Source organism: Blennius ocellaris (genome assembly GCF_963422515.1).
Source record: "Blennius ocellaris genome assembly, chromosome: 11".
Classification (NCBI taxonomy): domain Eukaryota; kingdom Metazoa; phylum Chordata; class Actinopteri; order Blenniiformes; family Blenniidae; genus Blennius; species Blennius ocellaris.
Window position 1 is genome coordinate 13286490 of NC_137660.1, and position 17070 is coordinate 13303559.

Genomic DNA, 17070 nt, shown 5'->3' on the forward strand with positions numbered 1-17070 from the left:
AAATATAGTTCAGTTACCCTCCATATGGAAACATTCACAAAAGTACACATTATACCATCATATAGTTTGGTGAATACATGTAGTTTGTTTTAATCATAAAACTGATGCTGCACAAAAGCTCAGTCTCGTTTTTTGTGATTATTCAGCACTGACTTTTAGAGGACACTGCTCTGCTAACAACTCCCTCACTCATCTATCGCATTGCTCTGTCTAATAAAGAATTTCAGACTGCTCAGTACAGTGAAATGATGTCCCACTCGTATTGATTTTAATCTGACGTTTTACTTCGAAGGCCATGATCTCTGATACTAAAACCTTTTTTTTTTCTCTTCCATGCCTTCCTACTGCTTTGTCATTTCTTTTTTTCCCTCCGTTTTCCAAAGCAAGTGGACAAGAAACAACAGAAAATGAAAAATGCACCGCACGAATAACTGTGTTTAGACACTCGGATCTGGATTTTGTATTCCGACGTTGCCTCTTATAAACATGTGGTTGCTTCATGGAGAACATCTCACATTCCCCCAGCAGCGTTAAAAGAGGCCAGACACAAAATGAAAAAGTGCTTTAACATTACTGAAATAAAGAGCTTCTCCTGAGTGTAGCAAAAGTGGTTCAAAAGGGTCGTTTGATTATTTAGAGGACAGACTCAAATCCCAGAGTGACCTTACCTCCTTTTGCTTCTGTCTTTCCTCTGAAAGATAAGGCTCTATGTGGGCAGTATGTGTGTGTGAATGACACTTGGTTTCCATTCGTCTGGTATAAGAAGTGACCCTTCCGTCTGAAGGCAAGCACACAAATCTCCACAGATCTTTTCATTTCTCCCTCTTCTTTTTCCCGGCGGTTCAGAGCGTCTTTACAGATTTGATTATGTCCACTCCGACTCTGCCAACACATCCGCCCTCACAAACATCTCACAGCAAGCATCGTGGCCTCTCTTGGTCACTTCTATTTGATAACTAAACGCAGTAATCTTGTTGACAACACACACACACGTACGGCGTACGCAGCCCACACATGGTCTTATCACTCAAAAGCAACAGAGAAGCAAGAGGCAGGGAGGTCAGGTCAGAAACCCAATTACTCTCCGTCCACACAGAACCTTCTCGCTCTCCACCAAACGCTGAGGTGGATATTTGAGACTCTCCCCTCCTGTCTCTTTTATGAGGGGTCATCTGTCCTTTTTCACGAACTTTCCCCCTCTCCGCTAACAACATTTCTCCTTCACAGTCTTTCTTCAGATTTCTTTTCTATAGCCTTTCAACAACCATACAACCAGAATCTCGAATGCTCTCCACCCCCATTTCCACCGACCGCTCTTTCAGTGGTTATATCACATATTTGCTTTTAGAAGATTAAACCAAATGTAATCCAAAACTAAGACTCATAGAGCACATAAAAAGCACTGAGGGGGGGAAAAAACAATTGGGATGAAGCAAAAAAAAAAAAAAAAGGTAAAGGATGAATACAACACTGCCTATTCCATCACAACCACCAGAACATATAATTTATTTTCTTTCATCTATTTTTTTCCTGTCATTTTGCTTTCAGCAGAGCGTACACATGAATGCCGACCCTCAGTCCAACTCCTGGGTATGTGGCCATCTTACAACATAATTCCTGCCACCACAAGGAGGCTGGCCATGGCTGTGGTAAGCACATGTAAGAATGGATGTAACCATCAAGGTTTGACAGGATGAGAGGTGGAAAAGGGACAAGGATTGCTCTTCATTGCACAACTAAGTACATGCAGCTCGCAGCAGTTCACTTGCTCACATGCCGTGTATCCTTCCAATACTCTGCACGGTCAATCAAAACCCCAGAAATCTAACAATGACCTGTCGTCTTATGCCAAAACATGGAAAGAAGAAAATGAGCAGATTGGAACCCTGTCATTTTTTGTGTGTGTGTGTGTGTGCAAGCTCTGCTGCTGGTATCTTATCTGCTCAATCCTCTCATCGTCATTTAAATCTCCCCCTACTCCATCCGATCCCAGCCGTGGCCCTATTTAAATCTCTCCCTCCTCCTAGTCCACCACATTTCTAATGCTAATTATTTAAACCTCTCTATGCACTCTATCCCTCCCATCCACCAGCTAGTTATTCAAATCTCTCCCCACCCGCTCTCTCGACAAGCCCGGCCCCAGTTAAAAGGTGCTTGACTGAAGGGTTGATCCGGGCTGTTATTTTCAAACAGAGGATAATGGTGATCCTTTCCTCCACTGTTTTCTCAGCAGTCTCTTACCCTGGATATAATTATTGAAACTATGCTACAAGTATCCTTTCTGAAATCCAACTGTTTATTTGCAATATGAAATTAAATGCAGGGTAATAATAACAACAACAGAATAAGTAAAGAACATAGATAATGTGTATTTAGGGAGAGAGATCGAATGGCTAAAACATAATGTGCATAGATATGTTTTGAAGAGTACAGCAGCATGGGAATATGACCTCAGTCGGTCCGCAATGGCCTGTTTGGGTCACTGTCCTCAGTGTTACAGTGTTTGAGCAGTGAGAGTGAGTAAGCACAGTCTGGGAGGTCAGAGGGGATCACTTTACCAGGACCAGGTGCCAGCACATCAGTGCGGGAAAGGGAACCCATGTCTGAACACAGTTTAGCGTTTGCTTCCTCTTTATTTCTATCAGTTAGTGTTTCTTTCTCTGGTGCGCTATTTGTCCATCTCTCTCTCTCTCTCTCTGTCTCTCTCTCTCTCTCTCCCTCTCTCATTCAGTTGAAGGGATCGCGCTGTTAGTCCTGTGGAGAAGCCACCTACACATGGAGCATCAGGATCAGAAGAGTCCCACTCAGCATCACTACTTATTACAGTTACATAAATTCTGGTTTCCATCAACAGTCCATTTAAGCTGTACAGTCCCATGTCCACACGCCGCAGCAGTAACTCCTGTGTGAAGTGAAACACCAGGATGAACGTGTAGAGTTTGTCGCGCTTAATTCGAATAGCTCTCATTTATGAGGCTGTTTTCATATCGAAATGTGAAATGTTAAAACTTTTACCCATCTTAACCAAAACAGTGAGAATTTCAACGTGATTGTATTTACACAAGAAGAACTACTTTGAAAATTATACAAAATCACTTGAAAATTAATTTACAATAAAAGCATTTAAAAACATTCGCTTTTTTCAATGATCAATAGTTAAGTTGATGAATTGACTCACATTGTGTTTATTTTTCATGCAACAAAAATGATCTTTTATGTACAAAAAAATAAGAAGAGGACACCATTAAAGGTGTGCTCACCTTGGTACTCCTGTCCAGGGCTGTAGGTAGTGGGGTTGCCCGTAATCTGGAGGGTGAGCAGCACCTCTCCCCCACCTTCTGTCACCCCGGCTCCCTCCAATTCTCCGTGATGGGTGCACAGGAAGAAGAATGGGTTGAAACGGGGGTAGAAACTCGCAGGTGGAGCCCCGAAATCCACGTTGCTGCTCCCCAGCACCAGGGCAAGCAGGGCACAGACGAAAGCACCCCCGAGAGAGGCCCGCGCCATGGCCATCTGCCCTCAACAGGCGAGGGGCTGAGGGAGTGGAGGTGGGGGCAAAGGTGAAGAGAGTGATGAGGAGGAGCGAGGCAGGCACAGGTAGAACTCCAGAGGGCAGGCTGTGGAGTCCACAGATCAGTCAAAAGTCCCAAAGTGCGTGCATGGAAGTGTGTGTTTCTCTGTGTGTAATGGAAGTGTGTGTATGTATGTGTGTGTGTGTGTGTGCATGTGTGTATGTGTGTGTGTGTGTGTGTGTGTGTGTGTGTATGTGTGTGTGTGGGCTTGGCTGTCAGGAGAACTGTTACTCTGCCTCCTCTCCCTGTCCTACCTCCACTCTCAGGGAGTTCAGAGCTTCGCCTGTGCTGTCCTGCTCCAGCGTTTAAATACTTCACCCCCTCCCTCTGTTTCCCTCTCTCCTCCCACCCTCCCTCCCTTTCTCTCTCTGTCTCTCTTTCGCTCTAACACCAGCTCCACACGCGCTATGTGCGCTCTACAAGACGGCCTCCCTCCTCTCTCTCTCTCTCATCCGGCTCTTCTCTCCTCCCTCTTCCCTGCCAGTCTATCACTCTGCCTTTTTCCTTAATCTGGCTCAACCCTCTCTTATCTCCTTCTCTTTACTTCTCAGTAAACCACTGTGTTTCTCCACATTGCACTCTTGTATCTCTCTCCTGAGACTTTGCCTGTCTTATCTCTATGCATCTGTTAGTTTCTTCATCCCTAACCAGTCCTCTGACAGATCCCTTTCACTCTCTTCTCTCTCCTTTGTCTTTTTGCCCATCCGCCAGACTGTCTCCTCCTCTCCCACCCACTATCACACCTCCTTTCTCCCTCCCTCTTAAGCTCTCTTCACTTTCCTCTCCTTCCCTTTCTCTCCCTCGGCTGCTGGGTCCCCCTCCCGTCTTTCGATTTTCCTGTTTTTCCAACCCCGTACCTCTCTGTCTCCCTCCTCTCATCCTCAGTAGTGCTCAGATTTGTTTTTCCTCCTCTTCCTTCTTGCATTTTTTCATGGGTTTTCCCTCAGAATCTCCTTTTGCACGAGATTTTCCAACTTTTTTCCCCTTGTGAAAGCAACACGCGCCACAACTCTGTTTTGCATTAACCGATCACTACAGTGCAGACACAAGCCAAAATGCTGTTTTCTCTCCAACTCAAAAAATGATAGATATGTTGGTTATTTGTGTGCCTATTTTGCTCTTTTCTGCTTCATCTGTGAATTTACACCAACAAGATGAATCTGCAGCCCTCAATCTTTTCAGCCATGCGGCTCTCTCTCTCTCTCTGCTCATCCATCTCGTGCTCTGTGTGTAAGTGATACACTACATCCCCCACACCCCCCACAAATGTTCGCTATGCAGACCTTGTGAAAACAAAAAGATTTTCCAAGTGTATTACAAACACACAAATGCTCTTGATGGCTATAAAATTTCTTCCAAGGTTCAAGACGGAAGAGAAAACACACAATAAATCAATTGCCACGGTGAAGTCAGGAAACTTAAAGAACTTGATGTTTACGCTACTGAGCATCTCTTCCTTTTAGCTGCCTGCTGGGTGTGTGTAGTGAAGGACCTATGACAGACATAAACACTCCCAAGCCAGCAAGTTACAAGCCCCACACACACACACACACACACACACACACACACACACACACACACACACACACACACACACACACACACACACACACACACACACACACACACACACACACACACACACACACACAAACACAAACACACACACACACACACACACACACACACACAGCCGCTTTATGTCCAAACAGCCCAACTGACCCACAGCAGGAGCACACAACCAGGCCTGCATGGGCAGATGCTCGCACAGCCTAAACCCTGCTTCAAACAAACAAGTATCCACGTCCATATGCCCATTCACAGAGAAAGCATGCAGTTGCAAGCCCCAGCAAACTGCATGTGCACTCGTACTTACAAATTAATACACACACACACACACACACACACACACACACACACACACACACACACACACACACACACACACACACACACACACACACACACACACACACACACACACACACACACACACACACACACACGCCAAGCGCTGAGGCTCTATCAATTTCTGCTTTCTATCAGGATTAGGAAAGATTATATTTGGCTCAAGTCAAGTGATTCACCTGCCAGGCAGCTGCTGTTTGTAGACCAGCTCCAGTCAGCATGTTTATCCACACAGAAGTCCACACTTCCAAGAAGACTGGACAAAAAGGAAATTACCTTGTAACTATCAAGGGAAGCCAGTCACTCACAAAACAAACCCCCCCCAAAAAAGCCAGAAAAAAAAACTGACTGTCAGATAGTGCACTGAAGATCAGGAGAGTTTAGGATGTAATCACATTGGGGGAGAGGTCCAAAGTTTGAAGAGTTAAAATCAATTTAAGTGTGTTAGGTTTGTGGAATGAATCTTTCTCTCATTTATTTTGTGCCCTATTTTGTTTGTTTTGTTTTGTTTTTGTGTTGGTTTTTGTTTTGTTTCAGCACATAATGTCTCCCAAAGCACCAACACATTTTTGGTTTACCCTGACATCTTTTTATTTTTTTGGGAAAGGCAGGACTCAGACTTTCCGAAGGTTTCAGAGGCCCAGACTGCACACCGGGGCCTGCTCACGGCTTCAAACACAGATGCACTGTACTTTCTCCCCCTCAGGCTCCACCACCAGGGTTCTTAAGGAGGTATTGTGGCACCGTCACCCACCTAGAGGGTGCTCATTCACCCAGTTCACCCAGTCCAACAAAAATAGAACAAATGTGAGTGAATCATGTAAAACATTTAAACAAACTTCCCAACACATTGAGTCATCGTGTTTGCTTTTAAAAAATATATTTTTTTTTAAGGCCAAAAAGTCAACACAAGGTAATATTCATAAAGGTGATATGGAAGGCATTACAGCGGCTTTACCAGGAACCGATTTGCTGCAGTGTGGGTTTTCGTCTGGTATGCACACTGGCACAATGAAAGAAAGTACATCAAGTGTCAGACTCAAATGAAGGAAACAACTTTTCAGAAACAGCGTGTGCCCTTGTCAGTTGTTTTACGAGGCCAGCTCAGAGGACCGGCCTTCCGAGACTGAGGAGAGGGTCAGAGGTTATCACAGTGCTCCTCTGCTGTTCCTCTTAACAAGTCCACAATCACCCTGCAGCTCCTTCTTGTCTTAATTAAGACTTTTAATTAATCTAAATGCATTAACTCAAGGGTGAGATTTCTTTAAGGGCTTAAGTCCTTATGTGCGGCTTCAATAGCGTGCCAATCTGAATGCGGCCAAAATGTAGTTACAGACTTGACCACACTGGATAAAATGCACTGCTTCCAAGTTCCAACTAAGAATGTAATGTGATGTGATAAACTTCTGTTGTGAATGGAAATAAGACAACTGTTTCATTTGGATATTAAGAATGTCATCCCACCTTTCCAGTCCAGTATTGAAAGGAAATTGCTCACATTTTTAGGAAATGGAAAAGTAGACTGAACATCTGAAATCTCATGAGAGCTCAGGGAAGGCCGGATTATGAGTCTTGGATGCTTCAGAGAGAATGATGTGGATCATAGATGAATCAACATTGGTAGATGTTTTTAGTTAGGAAAGCTTCATGAATATCTAATAGTAAAATTTATGATGTGTGACCACTTGTGGTTTTATACAAATCCGTTTTCAGACATTGGATTGCTAGTGCAACACACAAACCAAAGTAGATAGTCACTCTTGCTACGGGACAGTTTATATCAAGGGTATATAGAGAGCCCACACAACTTATTTTTAATTAGCTCCACTCATTTAAACAAAAGCACTGTGTCAAAGCCTTTCATTCATCACTGCTACTACGCCACTGTCAAAATGGCTTTGCTAACACAAAGGACCCAACAAAAAATATCATGGTTGTCAAGATAGAAACTGACCTTATTTCTCAGTACACAGAATGACAATGACCAACTGAATATACTCAAGTCATGTACCGTGTGAGGCAGAATACTCTTCATCACTGTATAGCTTCATCCAAAGACATTTAGGGTTTGAAAAAAATCCTGAACCTGAACACGCTGACATCAAGGATTCTTCATCTGCACATCAACACCACCAACAGAACTGTCCTCGAACTAAAAGCCTAAAACTAAGCTCCTGGTTCAAATCCAGCGGATCCTTTCTGTGTGCAGTTTGTATGTTCTCACCGTGCCTGCGTAGGTTTTAGTCCCCACCAGTGCTCCTGTGTGGCTGATACCAATGGGTCATTTGGTCATAACTGCCCCAACGGGATCAATGCCGTTGTTTAAATAGAATAATACATATATTATTTACTTTTTAAGGTTGTCATTGGCAGTTACAATATATTGAGCACTGGTGTAAAGAAACAAAGTAAAAATACTTTGTCACAGTAGTTATATAGTTTTTGGGAGTATCTGTACTTTACTTGAGTTTTTACATTTATTACAACTTTCACTTTTACTTCGTTACGTTAAGAAGAAAAAAATATATATTTATAACTGCTACATTTCTGCTGGAAACCTTCGTTACTCGCCACAAAATAAAATGTGAATATAATTGTAAATATCTGTCTCGTGCTATTCGGATTAACCTGATGGGCTTGGCCTGTCGCCTTGAATAATAATAATAAATGATAAATAATGTATTGTGGGAAAGGAGGTGTAACATGTCTGGTTAGTTTTGGAAGTGTAGTTTATGTTGTTCTCTGTGCTCCCGGTGTGATGCTGCAGGTGTATGTGTGCACTTTGAGAGGTGTTTAAAATGTAGAGTCCTTTGTGCATCCGAAAAAAGAATAAACTGCAACTACCGGCGCCTTTCCTGTTCCCCTCCACCAGGGGACACGAGCTGCGGCTGAGTGTAATTCAGTAATAAGCCAGACCTCCCAACTACAGCTCGGGGCAAGCTCATGCAGAGACCGCCGGGCGACACAGAAGTAGAAGACATGGAAATTGACAGTGATTTTAATTTAAGAAAAGATAATCAGAATTGTTATAGTCTAAACCAGCGGTACCGAACCGTGGGTTGTTTGCTACCTGGCCACGCAGAAAGAATAAATAACTTACATTATTTCCATTTTATTTATTATCCGAGTCTGAACAATGTTACATTTTGAAAAATGACCGAATTCTTTCTGTTGCATCCGTCTATGACTCACTCTTAACGCATGTCAAGATGCTTGTCTCAGTCACTTGATACATGAACGCTAATATTAAACCCACAAGCTCACAAAATGAGTAAAAAACAGATATCTTTGAAAAGTGTGTTTGCAAAGAGGAAAAGGCCCAGTGAGGAGACAGAAGAATAACATACAGGTAAGTAGAATGACATGCAAGTAGACAGTGGATTCACATTTATTATTATATTTACAAAATATCAGATTTTGTTTTGGTCGTGTAATTTTATTTTGTTGCATTTATCCGCCACACCTTAAAGGCCGGTCCGTTAAAATATGGTCTGACAGTAAACCGGTCCATGGCGCAAAGAAGGTTGGGGGCCGCAGTCATTTATAGCAGAAATGTGCAACTTATGCAAGAAGCTTGTGAGAGAAAAAAATATATTTCTGGCTGTTTCGGACTTTTAGTTGTTTTATGAGTGAGTTTCACTTTTACCAAAGTAGATTTCAAAAAAAGTATCTGTACTTTTATTCAAATATGGCTTTCAACTACTTTTTACAGCACTGATATTGAGCGGCTTTTTTTGTACTTTTTGCAATTAACTATGGTAAATTGATGTAATTTGTAATATGTTACTGTGTATTTGTGTTAAACTGGCCCATTCACCCACACACTCACATTAATGGCAATGGCTGCCATGCAAGATGCTCAACCTCAATTCCTCCCAGTGAATTTGGGGTTCAGTGTCTTGCATAAGTACACTTTGATTTTTTGAGAGTTGAACTGGTGTTAGTTGGTGGTATTGAACAACCAACTTCATGACTGGAAGTCAACTATCAACAGAGCCCAAACCATCCCATGAATGCATATCAGAGGGGCAGAGCATGGCATTGACCTTTAAGAATAATGCAATACATGTCAACAAAACTGCCAGTCAAACAATGCACTTAAAAGTGTATCTACTGAAGTGTTTCTCTGCTTGTGTGTGAGTTCTTGTGGCCATCTTTGACTGGAGTTCCACACAGCATAGTGTTGACTGTCGGATCTGCAAACTGTCGAATCTGCTCATTACACTTGCTCACAGTGCAAAACAATCACCGCTGCACCTCGAAGAGGCACAGATGTTTCCGAAATGAAAAGAGAGACCGGGCGAGAGAGAAAGAGAAGGTAGAATGTGACAGCAGAGCCAAGTCTTTCACCTGTAGCAGTCTTCATTAATATTATGATGAAAAAAAGAAAAAGAAAAAAAACAACCCAACACCAGAAACCAGTGGTTTCTCCATTTAAGGCCTGTCTCAGTCTTGCATCAGTCCATTTTACACAGTGTCCATTCTGCAACCCCTTTCCCTTTGCACACACGCTCACAGAGATACTAATACACTTTCATACACACACAGCGTGCGACTGGGGGCTATCGTTCTCCATTATGAAAACTAGGTCGGGGAGGAGTGGGCGAGTGGAGTGGGGCAGTAATTATTTTTATCATTATTAATTTCCACCTCAAGGTTGAACCAGGGCTTTTTTGTCTGCTTCAATCTTCATTTCAGCCCCCCCCCCCCCACCCACATGTACACACAGCACCACCATCACTACCACTGTCTTTGAAAAGGGGCTGCGTGCCAAACAAGGCAGAACAGAGGGGGACACAAAAGAGGAAAGAGCTTAAAGGGATGGAGAGAGTATGACGGAAAGGGAGAAAATGGAATGCAGCGACAAGGGAAGCAGGAGGGGCTGGATGTGTCGCTTCATCACTCACTGGACCCTAATTTACACTAACAGGTTGTTTACTTGATATGGCAAATGATAATAAAAGCCTGGGTGTTGGAGGAGGGGAGAAGGCAAGAAAAGAGAAAAAAGAAAGAGTCCCTGCGGGAACACTTCAGCTGTGATGGCTTGCACACTCCAATTAGTCCTTTCAAAAGCTTGTAACCCCCACCCCGAAAAGACTTTAAAAAAAAAAGGAAAAGTAGGGGTGAGTTGCTCAGTGTGTCAATAGATCCAGCCACGGTCACCCCAAAAACGTATTCGTTTGGCCATTCGACAAGCGGCAACTTTATGAATTGTTGGGCCCCTGCACCAGGTTTGTGTGAAGAAAGCACAACAAGAAATGTGACTGATTCGACCAGGAGAGTCAGATTGATCCAGGGACCCTGTTTAGTCCACAAACAGGGTCCTGGAGTGGAGAATCCCCTCGCTGCGCTGTTGATGAGCTCAACGTGCCCCAATGTGGGCGGAGTCAACATTGACGTGGATTTCGTTTGTGGGAGACGTGCTTGGGCAGCATGTGGCGTAAGTCCAATTCATACTCCATAAGAACAAGAAGAAGTTCAGCACTCTGGCAGAACAAAATGACGTCAGCTCCCTCTGGCCAAAGAAATTTGGTTCGGTTGTGCCAACAATTTGGGCCAAAGTACGTTGGTGCCACACTGCTGAAACTTGCACGTTCCAGCTCGCTAATGACTGTATCAGTCATATCTTAATCGTGTTTAGCATTGAACGTCGCTACTGTAGGAGCCCCGCAGCTCGTTAGCATGTCAGAGGGCAGACTCAGGTGATGCACCTGAACGCATCACTAAAAGCTGTCAGCTCCTATGGTTAAAACCCGACAAACATGGCAGCTCAAGACAAAAACGTTCTCTTTTATTACTGAAACAGTTCAGAGAAATGTATTACTGAAAATATTGGATTGGAGAAATAAGTTGTGGCGTTAAAAAGTTAAAACACTGCTTCACAGATGTGTGCCTGCCGTGAGGGGGCGTGGCATATGAGTCTGGCAGCTTCTTCACGGAGTATGAACTCTCTTGCCGAAAAAGTGTTTTTTTCGGCAACTGGCTGACGTCACAGCCCGACTTTTCTTCTTGTTCTTATGGGTTCTTGTGAGAGTATGCAGGGGCCTAAATAAGTTGTATTGGTCTCTCTCTGTTTCACTCTCAGGACCGTAAATGCTGCAAACGTGTGACTCCACCCACATTCCTAAACGTTTCCCTGACGTTTGCTCCGCTCTGCAGTCAGGGGTTATTGTTGGAGTGGGCTGCACCAGTAAATTAACAGCATAATGTCCTTTAAACATCCATATCTCCAAATGTTTATCTTTGCTTTAATGTAAAGACTTTGAGTGCACTATGAAAAAAAGATGTCAATTCAGTTAAAAACTTTTTTCTTGTGACATAGAAACAAGTTTTGCTCCTGTTATCTCTCTCTACAGAATAACTGCTTGATGTAATACTTAGTGGATTAAAGTTTGGGCTTGTAGTAGAAATAATTAATCCAACTGGCTTTAAATGAATAACATTGTTAAAAATAAACATTAAATGCTCCATTGATCATTACATTCTTCCAGGAGGCAGCTCATCAGATGTCATAATTTATACAAAACACATTCAACTTTTTCTGTATTTATTGCTAAAATGTCCTGCTTTGTTTTCTCAACTCCTTTATTCGCATCCTTTATATACATCTCTGAGAAGTCTTCATTAACACCTTGACAAATGAAACCATCCTGCAGATGAAGTGCAGGATCATTTGGGAACAACAGCAGGCTCTACGTTCCCCACGTCCTGCGCATCTCCACTCCCATAAACAACAGACACCCAGACTCAAACTGTTGTTTGGATAAAGTGATATACACTGTCTGGATGTAAGTGGCTGAGGAGAAACTTTGCAGATACAATTCATAATCCATTATATCTGGAATTAAAGTGACTGTGAGGCTGAGAATTCAGTGTCAAACAGATCTTGATGTAGGATGGGGTGACTCATTTGCTTCAGTGCTTTCTCCTCCTTACAGTAATTTTAATCTACCACATACCAACAGGAAGATGTAGAAACAACCAACAGTGCCTCTCAGAGTGCTTCCACACTGGTTAGTGGGGACCAGAACATTTGTAGGCACCAAATTTTTAATGAGCCGCAGTCATTTTGTGCGGCTGCTTTCACACCGACTCTTTTCTTCGGGGTGGAGCATCATGTTTCCATGACTACTGGATAATACAACAACAGTCATGTGATTTCAGACAAGATTTTTGATTTTTCGCCTTTATGTGACATTCTTATATAGAGAAAACAAAGCTCTCTCCGTGAACTATTCGTTGAACACATAAAACACGTCAGTGTGTTGTAGATAGCTAAGTATTTATAAAGTCATCTACATTGCTCATGTGACTACAGAAGCCTATTCAGCTCAAACTTGAGTCATACGTGGGACATTTGACCTGCAGCCTACTGTGATTGCAGTCACAGCTCAGAGACACTCCGAGTCCAACTCCACAGGCTGCTCTCAGACCCTGTTTACAAAACGATAACCTGAAAATGCATTGTTTTTGCATTTTCATTTCAGAAAGGATTAATGTGTAGATGGCATGCAAAGAACAGTACGCTGTAAACATTCAAACTACTTTAAACTGTCTTTCTTTGTTGTTTTGGCCCACCAATTATTGTTGGTATAACTGAAAAACATTTTTATTTGCATGCGAATCAGATGATGGTGCAGTAAATGTACATTTTACAAGTGCTGTTAAATCCAAGTGTCTAAATCGAAGTGTGCAACATTAACAACACCAGGATTCCTTCATTGTTATTGTCAAACTTGTCACATGGAGGCAGAATGGTTTACTACAACATTAGTGCACATGTGCAATTACAGCTTTTTAGAAACGTTCAGTTTCCTTGTTTATACAATGATGAGAGTGGAGCGCTATCACAATGTTGCACTGTGAAAGCTATTTTCAAATAGTTCAGTTTTCACTGACTCCATACACTTTTTTTCCCTCTGAAAATCATGTAAAGAGGACCTCAGGCCACGTTTACAAATACCCGGGTATTTGAAAAAAGTGTGATATTTCTCTGCATTTGTGCCACGCATTTCCACATAAACGCAGCTGCAACTCACCACAAACGATGATTCCTCAAAACTCCAGCCACAGTGGAGATCTGGATAAAACCTGTGTCTCTGGTTGCAACAAAAGGGGGGTAGGTGGATATTTACGTCACAATTCGTAATGTGGTGTTTTCTTTCAAGGATCCTGACTGGCGATCATGCTTCTCGATTCACTGCTCCCGACAGATTTGGCATAATTTGAGCAGCTCTGAATCAGGTGTATATGCGGGTCTGTGTAAATGAAGATTTTTTTTTGTTTAAAAACCCATGTACCTGTAAAAGTGGCCTCAGACTCACCTCTACTTTCACACCTGTAAAGCTGCACCACACAAACTTAACAAGATCAACCTAAATATGGCCAATGTGAAAGCACCTGCACTAAAGTCCTCAGAAATAATACAAAAGTAAGACACCACTGACATTTTATCTAATCACTCCATATCATGACAACACAAATTAGTCATTGAATACATTTACAAGTTACTTCATTAAAAAGTAGTGAATGTACTTTTTGCTAATTACCTAAAACTAAAATAAATTATTTGAAAGTGCATTGTGTGTTACTTTCAACTGCATCTTTCATTTAGCTCTGTTGCTGCTGTGACACATTAGCCGTGCAGTAAGCACGGCGAGGGTCAGTCCGATGACTGATTGACTCACTAAGTTCATCTTGTGTTACATTTGTTAGCTGGGCATAAAGCACAATGGTGGTGCACACACCTCAGTTTGTACATTGTTATATTACAGTCCAGCATTTTCAACTGTAAGCGTATCGCTGTAAGCATATCACTGTAAGCGCTTGTGCAAGATGCAACTTGGATTGGAACAAGAAGGAGGAAGCCAGAAAACATCTCAGATAAAACGCAAACGTGAAGTCAGCAGCAGAGAGCTCTTATCAAGGTAGGTTTATGTTTATTTAAGGGTTGGTAATGCATGTCTGGCAGTGGGGAGGCTAACAGCTGCTGAAGGGAACTGGAAAGAAAAAGAGACAGTAGCTCCACTGATGTTTATATGTATGACACAATTATTGATTAACAAACCTGTTGCTAATGGCGGTGCCCGCGTTTAGGTGTGGTTACACTGAACACATTGAGAAGGCATTATTTCGAATGTATGGAGCACATTTGCTAGTTTTAAAGCTACAGCAGTATGAACACACTTTACGTGATCATTCTTATCCACCCATTTGCACATCTCAGTGGTGACAGCTGCTGTGCACATTAGGAACAACCTGAGGTTAAACGCATTGCCTGAAAACCACCAATAGCCAGCTAATGTGTAGTATTAGGACTGATGACTTAGATTAATATGTCACCATTCTCAAATAATCAAAAGTCCCAAGTACTGTCTTACTATCGAAAATCAGACAACTGAAAGTATAGTCAAGATTGTGTCTTTACAACTAGCACCACTGTTTCAGTTTTTTCCCAACGAGAAAAAGTCCAATGTCATGAGGCCAACTATGTGGAGACCATTTTTTACAGTAAAACGCACCCTCAAGCCAATATTTTGGCACAAAGCATTTATCTTCTCTCACCATGACGAAAGACGTGTTGAGCAAACACACAGTTACAGCTTTGAAGCAAAGAAAAATGGACTGTGTGATAGACATGAATTCAACACAGTTTTCAGCCTGTTGCTGCCCAATGTGTTGTGTAAACACCTGTCATGTCCAATCAGACCTCAAACACTGAACTTTACAACCTCTGGTTCCAAAACTGCCATTTGGCTTTTTGGTTACTTTTAGAAACATATGAGAAAATAACAATAATAAATGTACTTCAATATTAAAATCATGCTGTTTCATAATGGTTTTTTTCAAAATAAAGTCCCTTTGCATATAAACGAAGAACACATAGTGGGAAATACTTGTTTATTAGGCCCACGATCATGAGGACAAATTAAACTTATGTCTGCAACAAATGCACTACAACTTGAACAAATGTGGAGGAATGTAATATTTACTGCAGTGGTGAGTCCAGATTGGGGCGCCATCACAGAGCATTAGACTTCAATCCCTCTCTGCTTCTGAATTCATACTACTTTCACAAAAAACATCTTAAAACAAGATAAAACTAGACAGAATTAGTCCTAGACAACGAAAACACATCAGCTCTGACATAATAATGTTATTCTATTTTTTTGTGCACAAGTTCTCCCTTTTGTTCCTGTTTTCGTCACCCTTTGTGGAGACTCAAAGGACAAGCTTGTGTGTTAATCAGTGTCACAAAAAGAAGGAAAAACAAGATTGTGGCTTTGTTTCCATCATTCATGAACATATTAACTGCACTCACAACACCAGGGTGCGTTGGTCTCAGGTGAAGCATTAATGATGAGTTACTTGGTGATGGTTAAAATGAGTATGATACTTTTCCTTTTGTTTTTTCGATTGCTTGTTCATATGTACACAGTGGTAGCAGAGAAAGCAGAAGTTATATGAGGAGCTGGGTTGTGATGTTGAATTCATTTTTTTTTTAAACACGTTAAACTGAAAATAACACAAAAAAACCTAATGCCACAATTTTACAAACAGTTGTTCACAACAATTTAGTAGCTGAATGCTCAAAAGTAGTCACTAAATGTGTCACTGTCATGTTTCATGGTGATTCTTATTTGTTATCTGAAAGCAATGGACTGTTTAAAATAAAAATGACAATTGCAAAGATATGAGATTGAATTAAAGCAGCAGAATGTCAAACTGCTGAGCCAAATGATGAAGCAATGAAGTTTTAGGGATTCACTGCCAGCAGGTCACATGCAGGCGCACCATGAACTATAAACTCTCCCTATTGCACATTTTATGCAACAATGTTGATTTTACTTGAGGAAAACACAAAGTTAAATACTGGCATCGCACCAAACATCTCTGCAGTGGATTTGAATTTCTGTCTTCATATTTCTGAGCGTAGATGGTCGAGGCACATGGCTTGGCACCATTTAAGAGTGATGCATTTCTCAATAGCTGTGAGTCATAGTTCTTGTTGATTTTTGACCGTGGCAAAGTGTACCTCTCAGGGCAGCTTCGATCCACAGACAGTTAACCTCGTACTTCTTGAGCATTTGTTAGACACAGTCTGTTCTCCAAACTCCTTGTTTTCAGTCCAGCTCTGAGTTCACTGTCATCACAGCACCTCCCCTCCTATCCTGCAGTCATGGTAACGGAGCTGTGAAAGAACAAGCTGAGGAATATGAGACATAGGAGATGACAGACACATGGCCACATTGTGACAGAGACAGACGGAGTGAGCACAGAGTGGTTTGACACCACAGACAGCAATTTCCCCATTTTAACATTCAGCATGCAAGCAATTAAGAAGGACAGCAGGTGGAAGTTATGTCCAGAAATTGTGATTACTGGAAAGAGGTAGTTTTGTTTAGAGCCACATGTGCAGTTTTAGGCGCTGAAGTATTGTTTTTCTAGCTGCAGCTGACCCAGAGCTCATTCTCTTCGCACAAGAGATCAATGAGCTGACCTCCTGACATTAGGTTTTCTGATCGGCGCCTCCAAGAGAACATGAAGCTATGAGCATGGCGGAAAATCAATTTGATAAATAATAGAGAAA

General features: G+C 42.0%; 1 protein-coding gene across 1 annotated transcript in view; it reads right to left on the reverse strand.

Annotated features, from left to right (window-relative positions):
- Positions 1-3812, reverse strand: part of reln (reelin) — a 103106-nt gene extending 99294 nt beyond the window's left edge. The window contains exon 1 of the mRNA XM_080505483.1: positions 3261-3812. Within this exon, the coding sequence (XP_080361609.1) occupies positions 3261-3513 (253 nt within the window). The 5' untranslated portion in view covers positions 3514-3812. The remainder of the gene's footprint in view (positions 1-3260) is intronic.
- Between the last annotated feature and the right edge of the window lie 13258 nt (positions 3813-17070).